General features: G+C 45.8%; 1 protein-coding gene across 1 annotated transcript in view; it reads right to left on the bottom strand.

Moving 5' to 3' along the window:
* Nucleotides 1-13,097, bottom strand: part of capns1b (calpain, small subunit 1 b) — a 35,395-nt gene that overhangs the window by 3,545 nt on the left and 18,753 nt on the right. The window contains exons 6-10 of the mRNA XM_052044200.1: nucleotides 12,277-12,341; nucleotides 10,197-10,265; nucleotides 7,428-7,506; nucleotides 1,649-1,765; nucleotides 365-423 (exon numbers count right to left, since the gene is read on the bottom strand). Of these exons, the coding sequence (XP_051900160.1) occupies nucleotides 365-423; nucleotides 1,649-1,765; nucleotides 7,428-7,506; nucleotides 10,197-10,265; nucleotides 12,277-12,341 (389 nt within the window). The remainder of the gene's footprint in view (nucleotides 1-364; nucleotides 424-1,648; nucleotides 1,766-7,427; nucleotides 7,507-10,196; nucleotides 10,266-12,276; nucleotides 12,342-13,097) is intronic.

A 13,097-nucleotide genomic window follows, 5' to 3' on the forward strand; every position in this document is an offset into this window, starting at 1 on the left:
AAAGGCAAAGTAAGCAGCTCTTAATGGATTCAAACCAAAGATCGCAACCCCATGATGGGAATGGGAAGTCATTCAAACAACAAAATTTAGTGCAACTACCTCAAATGGTTGACCAACTTCACCAGTTCACTGTTCAAATTCAAAAACCTCATTCGAGGCAGTAACCACGAGCCATAGGAACGCCACACTGATTGAACCAAATTCTCCCTGGCTCAACCAATCCAGCATAATCAACACTGTGCCTGCATGAGCAGCCCCTCACCAGGATTAGAGGGGTACAAATGTTCACACACAAAGAGAAGTGGGTGTCGGGTGTCAGAATCCACACCCAGTTACAACAGTGACAGGTACACTTTGACCCTACCTCTACAATGTTGACTTTGATGGAACCATTGTTGTCCTTGTCCAGCGCTTTGAATGATCCTGCAAGTGAAACAGAAAATGAATGCATGTCCATCAACTCAATCCACCACCACGGCACACCCAGACAGCTTGATGACCATTTACTCCTTCCTTGAACAGAGACACAACCACTCCCTTACGTCACCATCACCCTCCATTGCCAGGCTGACCTTCTTCTCACATTCAACTACTTCAAGCCCACTCATTACCCCAATAAAAAAAAAAGGTTTAGCGAAAGGAACCCCTGACAGTCTCAGCCATGATACATCTTGTGATGATGTGGAACGTTTCTTCTTTCAGTCCTGCTCTGCTCCCCCGCACCTCGTTTCCGGTACATTAATGACTGCATCCATCCCACTTCCTGCTCTCGTACTGATGAGAAGGTTTCATTAACAATGCTGCCAATTTCCACCCGGCCTTCACTCCTGTCCCTTCTTTTCCTTGACCTCGCTCCAACACAGCACAGAATGGACCCTTTAGTCCACCACATCCACACTGACCCGGGGTCAATCCTGACTTCAGGTGCTGGGTGCAGTTTGCACGCTCTCCGTGACCAAGTGGGCCCCTCCCCCGGGTGCTCCGGTTTCCTCCCACATCCCAAAGACGTGCGGGTTGGTGGGTTAGTTGGCCGTCGTGAATTGCCTCTAGTGTAGGTGAGTGGTAGAACCTGAGAGAGAGTTGATGGGATTGTGGGGAGAATTAAAAAATAGGATCAGTGTAGGATTAGTGCAAGTGGATGGTTAAGTGGTCAGTGCATAGTCTATGAAAGGCCTATTGCTGTGCCAGAAATCCCATCGCATTGAGTTTTATTTCATGGTATTGCTTTCATTATATTTCCTGAAAAGTTCCAAGCAGTATTTAACATTAACTATTTGACATGAAGCCCCCAAAAAAAAGCTATAAAGTGTATGGACAAAAACCTACGAAGAAAGGCAGTTTTAAAGAACATCTTCAAGAAGGTGGCAGAGAGGGGAAGACAGGGCTGAGGAAGAACAGGTAGAAGCTCAGCCACCAGTGCTGGAATGATGGAACCAAGAAGAAGAATGCACAAAGAGCCAAAACTGAAAGAGGGTGTACAGTGGTTACCGAAACAGCAGGGGACAGAAGCGCCCCATACTCATTGAAGGTGGGTTCTCTACTCCACACAAGTCTCAACCTGCACCTCTACAGCTAACCCCCTCCACCATTCATTTCTGGGTTCTCACTAAATACATTGAAAGGAGCGACACAATCGCTCGTTACTTACTGAGCATCGCGTCCAATCGAACTAGGCAGGCGATGTAGTTATCAAAGTCCATGTCTCCAGATTCATTGGCGTATCTGCGATACAGTAATCGGTACAGCTCATCATTCAGGGGATATCCTGTCAGGCAGAAGAAAGGAGACTGTTAACAAGAGGACTCCTGGGCTGGCCCCAATCCGTGACACATCACAGCAGAGCTTCAACCTGTAGCTGTGTTCTACAAAATAGCTCTAAATCAGAACAAGATGGTAATCTCACATTCAAGTATCTCAATGAGCACTTGAATCACCAAAGCACACAAGACTATGGACCAAGAGCTGGCAAGTGGTTTGGTATAGATAGGCAGAAGAGATTTTGTTTAATTTGGTATTGTGTTCAGCACAGACATTGTGGGCCAAAGGGCCTGTTCCTGTGCTGTACTGTTCCATGTTCTATGAAACGTTATTGGCTTCTCTCTGTATAGGCACTGCCTAAACCGCTGATTAGTTCCAGCATTTGTAGCTCCTTTGTTCCTCAAAAAGCTAGACTTTATCTAAAGACAATTAAAATTAACAGAAGAATCATCCCTGAATAAAACAGTTTTCACAATATGGATTAAGGTCCCATTTGGAAGACTAACAGAGGATTAACTTGTTCAGTGATAACAAGCCGACTATGTGGGGATCTTGTTTAAAGCATTTCTTTTTTTAAAAAAAAGGCTAATGAATGGAAAGTGTTTTCTGCCCCACAGAAAGAAATCTGGTCGAGAATTTTTTGTTTGCCCCCCCCCCCCCACCGTTTCATGCTCCTGACATTGACTTCATGGCAAGAGTTGACAGAACATCAGACACAAGGCCAAGTTCAAGTCTCTCTCCAGAGGGAGCAGCACAAGAAAATCTAGGCTGGCTCTCCACTGTGGAGGAAGCAACTGCACTCAGGTGGACATAACAGATTGCAGGGCACCACTTGGAAGGAGAATGGGGGAAGCTATCTAGGCCAATGGCATACCTCAGTCAAAATCACATCGCTATGGTGCAGTGTTTGTGAGATGAGGAAATGTACAAGTTAGCAGCCGTATTCCCACCCCCCACAGTAACCATACATCTTTGACAAAGGCTACAGATGCTGCTGGAGTCTGGAACATGAGAAAAACGAGCTGCTGTGAGAACAAGTCAGGTAGCACCTGTAGAGGGAAATGGACAGTCAACGTTTCAGGTTAAGACTCTTCATCTGGACTTCATGGCTGTGGTGATGTCAGGTTGTGAAAGGCACTACAGAAATGCAAGTCTTTCCTTTCCTCCCTCCTGTATGGACCAGAAATAGAATGGAGCATACAGCAACCAGATCTTCACTGGCAGGGATTCTGGAGTGGCTGTATGGAGTCAGCGCAGTGTACAGCCACTGGCTTGTTGAAAGGCTTGAGGGGAAAAGTTCAGCATAATTTTCACAAAGGGATTTGGATAAACGCACGGAAAAAAAAAATCTTTGTTAGGGAGAGGGATACAATTAATTGGTCAGTCTTTCAGAGGGATGAAAGGGCCACCTCCTGTGGTGGTGGCCAGCAGCTGGATAATGGTCACCATATCCCTCCCAAGCACTAGATGGCACACTAGAGCAGCCTTGACCTGTGATTGGCCATGAAAAAAAATCAAAATATCACAGGATCAGGGAGGAATTCAAGACGTGCAGGAACACGTTGATGCTGAGACTAAGCCTTCCCCAGAGCTAACGTGGCAGGGACTGGGATTGGAAACTTGGTGTACAAGGCAGCTGGAAACAAATCTGGGTCTTTCACCTGCATAAACACTGCCCATTTCAATCTGTTGCAGAGCTTCCAACTCCATTCAATCATCTACCTCTCATGGACACTGAACTATTTCCCCAAGGATTCTACTCAACAGAAAGGCTCAGGTAACACTTTTCTACAAAGTTCCCATACCCCAATTGCCAGTGGTCAGAGACCCCATGACTAACAGCTCCCAGGAGTACTTCCATTTCTTCAAATATTTCCAGCAAGTCAACACAACTTTACCACAGGAGAAGACAGATCCAACCATTTGTTTGTTCTACAAAGAATGTAGGATGTTCCTGCATCAAGACCCAATGGCCAAGAAGAAATATTTCCAAGTCAGCACAGTCCAACTTGGAGAGGAACCCGAGGCAGTGGTGCTCTTCTCATCCTGCTGCCTCGTCCTTTTTGATGTCAGAGGGAGAGGTTTTGGGTGGCGATGTTCACATAGTCTGGGCAACTAACTGCAGGTGCATTTTGCAGATGGCACACACCGTAGTCACTCTGTGTCAGTGGTAGAGGGAATGAACACTTAGAGCGGTTAAACTGGGAACCAGTTAGGTCGGCTGCTTTATCCTGGCATAGAGCCTTTTGATTGTTGCCGACGCTGTACTCATCCAGGCAAATGGAGAGCCCTTGTACTCCCGACATGTGCCTAGTAAATGGTTGAAAGGGTTTGGGGATGTCAGGAGGTGAGTCACTCTTGTAGTCACAGTATTTAATGTGGCTGGCCTCGATGACTTTCTAGTTAACAGTGACCCTGGAATATTCATAATGTGTACCTCAACATCTTCACCATCTGGGTCTTGCTGTATGCTGGCACCAATCACTTCATTTCCCACCCAAGGAGCTTGAATAGAATCAGCAACTTCCAATGTCATGATGGAAGGAATCATTGAAGAAGAGGATTGGGGATGGGACACTGCCCCAAGGAAGTCCTACAGTGCGTCTTTGGGGTGGGGTCCAACCACCACCTTCCTTTTGTGCAGTAGAACCCCAAACACTTGGAACACCTTCCCTTAATGCCCACTGACGACAGCCACCAGGGTTCCTTCACTGACAAGGACAGTCATCTTCACTTTTATAATAGTGCTCGAACTCAAGGCCGTAATGCAGTCTAGAACCAAATGGTCCCAAAAAACACCAACTTAGGGCAAGTGTCTATCGCTCAATGGCCATGCGAACAACACCTTGCGTCACTTTGTTGATGACTGCAAATAAATATTGGGTGGCCAATACTTGGATTGAAATTCTCAGTTCATTTGTTCATGCTACACCTGAGCAATCTTCCACATTGTCAGGTAGATGTCAAGGTATTACCCGTGCTGTGTGGCTGGAGTCACAGCTAGTTCTTGGAGCTTCCACCTGCTCAGAGTCAGAGTTATAAAGCATGGAGTTATAAAGCCCTTCAGCCCAACTCATCCATGCCGGCCAAGTAGCCCTAACTGAGCTGGTCCCTTTTGCCTGCATTTGGCCCTTATCCCTCTAACCTTTTCCTGTCTCCTAAAATCAGAGAGATACAGCACCACAGCAGGCCTTTCTGCCGAGTGTCAAGCACCCATTGACATTAATCCTATATCAATCCCAATTTATATTCCTTTCCTCTCTTCCCAGGTTGTCCCACTCACCTACACATTAGGGGCAAGTTACAGCAGACAATTAACCTACCAATCCACACATCTTTGGGATGTGGGAGGAAACCCACGTGGTCACAGGGAGAAGGTTCAAACTCCACACAGACAGCACCCAAGGTCAGGATTGAACCCGGGTCTCTGGCATTGCAAGGCAGTGGCTCTGCTAGCTGTGCCACCGTGCCTTCACTGCCCCTGATAGCTGTTTAATTGTTCACCACCATTGATGGTCAGATGGAGGAGATTGCAGAGCTTTGATCTGCCTCACTGGTTGAGAGATTGTTAGCTCAATTACATGGTCTGAACACACATGTAAGTCCTATATTGTACCCGTCGGAAACTTAGGTAGGCCTAGTGAAGCTCCCAGCATGTGTTTGCACACATCATTGCATCACAGCTGATCACATGGTTCTAAAGTAATTGTACAGCATGCGCAGGAGTGGCTGCAGCCTCACAGCACCAGCAACACAGGTTCAATCCCAACCTCTGGTGCTGTATGGAGTTGGCGAGGGCATGTCCCAGGTGCTCTGGTTACCTCCCACATCCCAAAGATACGCTGGTAGAATTAGTTAGCAACTAAGTGAGTGACAGGAGCGGGAAGATGACCAGCACAAGAGAGAATAGTTTACCGAGAAATAAGTGAGGGAGTGGAAGTGATTGGATTGCTCTTGGGGCTGGGGTAGACTCAGTGGGCTGAATGACCTCCTTCTCAGTTGTGAGAAATACCAGGCTGCTGGGTATAGTTTTGTGGTGGAGTACATTCCTGCTGTTGTTGGTGGCCCTGCCATTCGGGGGTACCCATTCACGGAGCCAACAGGTTTATTCCAAGTCTATCCCATTTAGCAGTTCCACATGAAACACAGGGAGCACAATGTGAGACAGGACTGTGTCCACATGAACCATGTGGTAGAGACTCGTATACCAACACCAAGTCAGCCAATTCCATCAGCTTCGCACATTGGCCTCAGTCATCTCAGAGCCAAGGGAGTGCCCAAAATCAGCACAAGGGCAGATACATCTGCAACAAGGAAATCTCAGAGGACATCAGCCTATCTGTTCTGTCGTACACCACTTGGCACAGATTCGGTCTGTAACTTTGGCCTTTAGGATTCTGTCATTGCCGCTAAGCAACCATTCTTGGGTGATGGCATTCAAGTTCCCCACCTAGAGGGCCTACTGTGCCCTTGCTACTTGATGAACCTTCCAAGGAACCATAAAACATGGAGGAGCACTGACTCATTAGCCAAGGGTAGATGGTAATCAGAAGATGTTTGATCCAATGCCCAGGTTTGGGTTTCTAGAGTAAGTGCTGTGTTAGTGTGCATCCCCTCTGATAGCCTCGAGCTGCTGGCGTGATCGACTACACCCAGGGATTGTGATGGAGGAGTCTGGATCGTTGACTAGATTATGATGACGCATCAGGATGTTGCAAACTCTGGGAAGCTCTCCCAATTTAGAGTCCCAAGGTCTCAATGAGCAGACGGTTGACTGGCCCAAGGCCATCTTTGCCACAACCAAGTGTATTGTCCTGGTCAATGTTGGGTGACCTGTTTGGTGCTTTAAAACAAAAATCTACTCTCTCATGTTTAGACAAGAATAAAACCAGAGGGAATTAAGAGGCAACCACACCAGTGAAGGTCGAGAGTCACACTGGACAAAGGCAGCATTTCCTTCCCCTAAAAAGGACAGACGTGAACCAGGCAAGTTCAACAATCCAATAGCTCCATTGAAGGTAGTTTTCCCCACCCACAAAACCTCAGCTCACCTTCCAATCACTATAGAGACACACAGTCAGAAACAGGTTACTGAGTTCGTCCAACCATTATCCACACGCTTACACCAATCCTACATGGGGCCTACTTTATTCTCTCCACATTCCCATCAATTTCCCCCCACATTCTCCCACTCACCTACACACCAGGAGCAATTTACAGCAGTCAATTAACCTACCAACCACCTTTGGGGTGTGGGAGGAACCCAGAGCACCTGGAGGAAACCCATCTGGTTACAGGGAAAACATGCAAACTCCACGTGGACAGCACTGGAGGTCAGGATTGAACCCGGGTCTCCACTGCTGTGGGACAACAGAGGGGGTGGGGCTACTATGCAGTGCAGCGGGGCTACTATGCTGCCCGATAAACAGGATTTGATTCAGACTAGTTTATTGTCATATACACCAGGGTACACTGAAATTCCTTGCTCAGGTGAAGCTCACAGCAAACAGAATGCATGGTAATAAATATATGAATAAGTATAGCACACAATAAATAACATGTGATCATGTTCTTTGCCAAATTACAGGGAGAGTGTTAGAAATAAAAGCACTGGAAAACATACCCACGAGGGAGTTACAGGCCCGACAGCCCTTTCCACTGCATCTTACCTGCTGCTTCAAATGCCCCAGGCAGCTCCTGGCTGTTAATTGTTCCTGAACAGTCAGCATCAAACCTTTTATAGACAGCCTGCAGTGCAAGAATCACAGTTATGTCAACCACCACAAAATGTCACCGAGGGAACATGTTTCATCAGAAAAATGGAGTGGCCCCAACATTGGGAGGAGGGGCAAATTTAGCCAAGGGGATAATCATCAGTTTGTACCAGGAAAAATAATTCTCTCAAGTGGGGCAGAGTAATAAGGTCGGGAAGCTCTGCCCCAAAATATACCTCCTCCCGAGAATCTGCCCTTGTACACAAGCCCACAGTCAGATAACCCAGTTCACTGGACCACGTGTATCACACTTGCTGTGTGTATAGTAATTAAGAGCAGGAAAGTAGGTGCCATTTCTCACCCTTCCGCTAAAATGGCACAGAAAACTGAATCTGTTTGCAATAAATAACTCCTCAGGATAAAACCAGGCAGGATAGACAATACGTTCCAGATGTACTGCAGGAAACTTTAAATGGTTTCCATGCAAAAAAAAGACTGTTGTTATTCATTTCAAGGAAAAGCATCCGAACTAGCTACAGTGCAAACATGGAGTCACAGAATAACACAGCACAGAAACAGGTCCTTCAGCCCAACTCGTCCGTGCCAACCAAGAAGCCTATCTAAGCTGGTCCCATTTGCCTGCGTTTGGCCCATATCCCTCTAAACCTTTCCTATCCAGGTACTTGTCCAACTATAAATGGCACCCTATTAAGAAGGAGTTTAAACTACAAAGACTGGTTACGTAAGCCAGTCTTCAATAAGTGTGCAAGAATGGAAGGCTTTAGACACTTCTGGCCTTCATAAGTTAGGGCACTGAGTCTAAAAGTTCAGAGGTCATGGTGCGGTCGTACAGGACGCTGGTGAGGCCGCACTTAGAGTATGGTGTTCAGTTTGGTCACTTATTAAACTGGAAAGAATGCAGAAAAGATTTACAAGGATGTTGCAGGGAGAGGTTGGACAGGCTAGGTCTTTATTCTGTATTATTATAATATTCTGTATATATTATAAGAGACTGAGAGGTGATCTTTAGAGAGGGATAAGATCATGAGGGGCATAGATAGGGTGAATGCACACAGCCTTTTTTCCAGGGCTGGGGAATCAAGAACTAGAGGGCATAGGTTTAAGATGAGAGGAGAAAGATTTAATAGGAACTTAAGGGCAACTTTTTTTTGAACAAAAGGTGGTATGTGATGTGAAATGAGCTGCCAGAGGAAGCCGTTGAGGCAGGTACAATAACAACTTTTAAAAGACAGTTGGACATGGATTGGAAATGTTTAGGTTATGGGCCAAACGCTGACAAATGGGACCAACCTGGATGAGGCATCTTGGCCAGCATGGACCAGTTGGGCTGAAGGGCCTGTTTCCGTGCTGTACAACTGAGTAATTTCATGAGGTTGAGAGTTAAAACTGGAGTTGCAGGGCTGTTAAGCCACTGTGTCATCCTTTCTGATGAGCCAGGATTGTGATGAAGGAGTCTGGGTAATTGACTAAGTTACAGTGTCAACCAGATCAGGTTACGTTTGACCATCTAAAGGAAAACTTTTCCAATTTAAACGCTAGTCCATAGAAATGTGCTGGAGGCCCTTTGCAGTGTCCAAATTTGTTGCCTATGTCAATGCTGGGTGGTCCATGTGGTTTTATTCTCAATGCATTTGAACATAGCAGGTTGATACAGTTAACTGTTTTGAGCCCAGAGCTCAGTTGTATTGGTTTTGGTCTGAAGTCTGAGGCCAGAGTGGACAAGGGTAGCTGGACAGTCAGTTCTCCTACTGGGAGGGTCAAAAGCACAAGCACACATCAGAAAGCTCTACCCACAATCCGGGGAGATGGTTTGGGACTTTCCTTCCCCAATGCACCATTGGGACTGGTGCTCAGCTGAAAGTTACCAACACAAAGACTTAAGGGTCACAGGATTATGCATGCAAGAGGGATAGGAAGAGTCAAGGTGTAGCTCAGGTCACGAGTCTTATGGATCTTGTCCAAATCAAATCATGGAGACCATGAAGTGGAAGCAGACTCATTAACAAATATAATGGTATAATGACTCTACATAGACAGCAAGCTGTAGAGAATCTTGCATTGAAGAAAAGTCTCCTCGCATTGCTCCCCACAGGAGATCTTGCTGCCTTGTGGTTGTCATTTGAAAAATTGCCTTAAGAGATTCATTTGAACTTTGTATCCAGTAGAACACAGTTCAGCTCTTGCCCAAATCATTTAAACAAACCGGTTTAATACAGTGATTGGACTGGGGACTTTGTAAACCACAAAGCCTAGAGGTGCCACCCACTGGGAGCTTTGAGGTACAAGGTGAGGGTTTGGAGAATCGGGAACATCGGGGGTCCTACAGAAGAACTTCCCTCCCCCCCCCCTCACCCAAACGTAGCTTACAGCAAGTAGTGTGGGTTATACAAGTCTGTTACAATTATGAAGGCACCCATCTGAGAACAGGCTGCCCTTTATTGTTGGTACCATCACCCTCCAGCACAAGGACCACACCACCACCATTAGTATTTTCAGGGCAGCTACAGCTCCTAACTTACCTGGTTAACTATTCTTTAATACTCCACCTTCTGCCCTTCCCTTAAGTGGGAAGGATTTGGTTTAACGTTGTCTCTGAAAACCTCAACATAACGAGAGCACGTTCAGCTCTGGGGAACCAGTTTCCCCATTACGTACACAGAGTCATTAGATATTACACACTCTCGGTTCAGACATTCAGCATACCTGCCACTTTTTAATCTTGTTCCAAAGATACTTAAATTCTTCAAAGCCCAGTCTCCCAGTGCTGTCAGCCTAAAACAGATCAGTTAAGGCAGCATAGCTAACAGGGACATTCAATGCACATACTCTGTACAATTTACCAAAAAGAGGCTCAAATAGGTAGTCATAATGGTTCTCCAGGATATCACTGGCCCAAGTCCAACCCCTCAGTGTCAATGCTTCCAGTTAGCAGCTCCAGGTGCAGGAGGCTCCCAAAAATCAAATCCCCTCCGCCACTACAGACATGTTTTTGCCCAACACCACTCTCAAATAAACTATTTCAGGAAGAATGACAGAGAAGAGCATCACTGTGATGAAGGCAACATGGTCACCAATCAGATGAGCCAACCACTGTCAAGTCCAATTGAGTCCTGGCCTAGAATCTGGATCAAACACAACATTAAGGCAAGTGGTCAAGAGCTTGGTTTTAAAGAATAATAGCATTCATTTCAAGAGGTATAGTGTATAAAAGTACGGAAGTGTTGATGAGGCTCTACAGGGCACTAGTGAGGCCTCATTTGGAATACTGTATGCAGTTTTGGGCCCCACATCTTAGGAAGGATGTGCTGACGTTGGAGAGGGTTCAGAGGAGATTTACGAGGATGATTCCAGGAATGAAAGGGCTTACGTATGAGGAGCATTTGTCGGCTCTTGGACTGTACTCACTGGAGTACAGAAGAATGAGAGGGGACCTCATAGCGACATTTAAAATGTTGATAGGAAAGGACAGAGTAGATGTGGCTAGACTGTTTCCCTTGGTGGGTGAGTCCAGGACCAGAGGGCACAATCTTAGAATTAGAGGGTACAGTTTCAAAACAGAGATGAGGAGAAATTTCTTTAGCCAGAGGGTAGTGAATTTGTGGAACTTGCCACGTACAGCAGTGGAGGCCAGATCAGTGGAGGCGTTCAAGGAAGAGATAGATAGATATCTAAATAGTCAGGGTATCAAGGGATATGGGGATAAGGCCGGAAATTGGGATTAGAATAGGTTTTTTCTCCTCCCCATTCCTTTTTCCCTTTTCCTTGGAGCAGACTCGATGGGCCGAATGGCCCGCTTCTGCTCCCTTGTCTTGTGATCCTTAGCAATGCAGTTGCACAGCATTTAGGTCCTGAGCAGAGAAGACCTCTGCTTCCCGTAGTGTAAAGGTAATGGATAGAAACCACCAATGGAATCTCTGTAAAATCCTCCAAATTCACTGGAACGACAAAGGGAACTAATATCCTTGCCCTCTTCCAGGACAACATCTTCAGCATCGAAGTTGCAGTTTGGTACATTGGGCAGATCACATTGTTCACACATCCAACACCAGTCTCTCATCTTATCCCAAACTTTCATGGGAAGGAGATTACCAGGCAGACACAGAAAATGATTTCATGGATGTGCTCAAAGTTTCCTTGAAGAAACGAAACATCCTCATTCCCCTTCTGGGAAATTCCTACAAGGATTAGGTGGGATGATATTGAGAATCACTAGCCCATGAACTGGGAGCACCTGGAACCCCAGTACAAAATGGTAGAAGGAATGCAGTGTCACTGACTACTCACCTACCCCACTTGTGGGAGAGACTGCAGGTCACACATGGCCCACAGAACTGGAGCAGAATCAAACCGTCCTCGATCCAGAGGAACTGTCCAAGAAATGGGGGGGAGCTGCAGAACCTAGGAGTTCAGAGTCACATGACTGGGAGGTGGAGACAGGTAGGGACAAATTGAAAGGGAAACTTGAGATGAGTTCTGGATTAGGAGACACTCAGGTGATGGGAGAATGGAAGTTGATTAGCAGAGCAGGCTCATGTTTAGACAGTGAAAGATGTGATACTGACTCTATAACACCAGCAACAACAACAAATCCTTTACCCTTGAATTCAACTTAGATCCTCTAGATTACAGGAAGCTCCTTTTCCTGCCCCCATAGACCAGGGGACTAAACAAGCAGTTTTCCAAGAGTGGTTCAGCCTGTCAGGAGCCCAGTGAAGAGACAAAAACAGACAAGGCCATCAGCTAACGTCTTGGGAGGGTAAGGGTGCCATTAGTGAAAGGATACATCCATCACAGCCACCATACTGCGACAGGATTCCAAGCTGAAACCATCAGTCTTTAGGTCAGCATCTGCAGCAGAGGACAAACTGGTTAACTTGGAAATCAAATCCAGGCAAGTGTTTACCATTAAGAACTTGGCAGGCACCTTAATACATGGGAAAGAAACCACTAGTGTTTCTGCATAACTCTCCCAATTCCTTGTCACTCATACAGCGTAGAAATAGGCACTAGAGCCTGCCATGTTCCCATCTATAATAATCCCCTTTTCCAGCACAGTTCAGTATCTCTAATTAGCATTGACAAGGACTGTCCCACAATGAGCAAATAACAAACAGGAGTGCTTATTTTCAATAATAGCATGAAACCCAAATCATTAGTCAAAGCACCAAACTAAAACTATGAAAGTCAGTGGTCACGCCCAGTCCAAAAAGATAACTAAACAGTTTTACAAGTTCTTATTTAGATAATGAACCCAGGACAACATTTTTAGATCAATGTTTGAAGTTATTCTGTGGGCCAATGAACTGTATTCTCTTAAAGTGGGGAACAAAGACGGTACATTTTTATTTCAGAAAATAACAATAAAAGTGTTCAGCACAAGTGCATTTTATTACAAATAAATCAATTTAAACAAAAAGCAAAACCCCAAATCTGGTTCAGTCTCAACCATGTGTTCGGGTTGGCTATAGCTCAGCTGGGAGACAGTGTGTATATCAGTATGCATCAGGTTTATTTCCCTCGTAAATGAGCATGCACCCAATCTGCCCCAAGAATAAATCAAAGACTAACCCTGGGAGGTGAAGATTAGAGACTCAAGCAACATAC

This window comes from Pristis pectinata, chromosome 35, assembly GCF_009764475.1.
Source record: "Pristis pectinata isolate sPriPec2 chromosome 35, sPriPec2.1.pri, whole genome shotgun sequence".
Lineage (NCBI taxonomy): Eukaryota > Metazoa > Chordata > Chondrichthyes > Rhinopristiformes > Pristidae > Pristis > Pristis pectinata.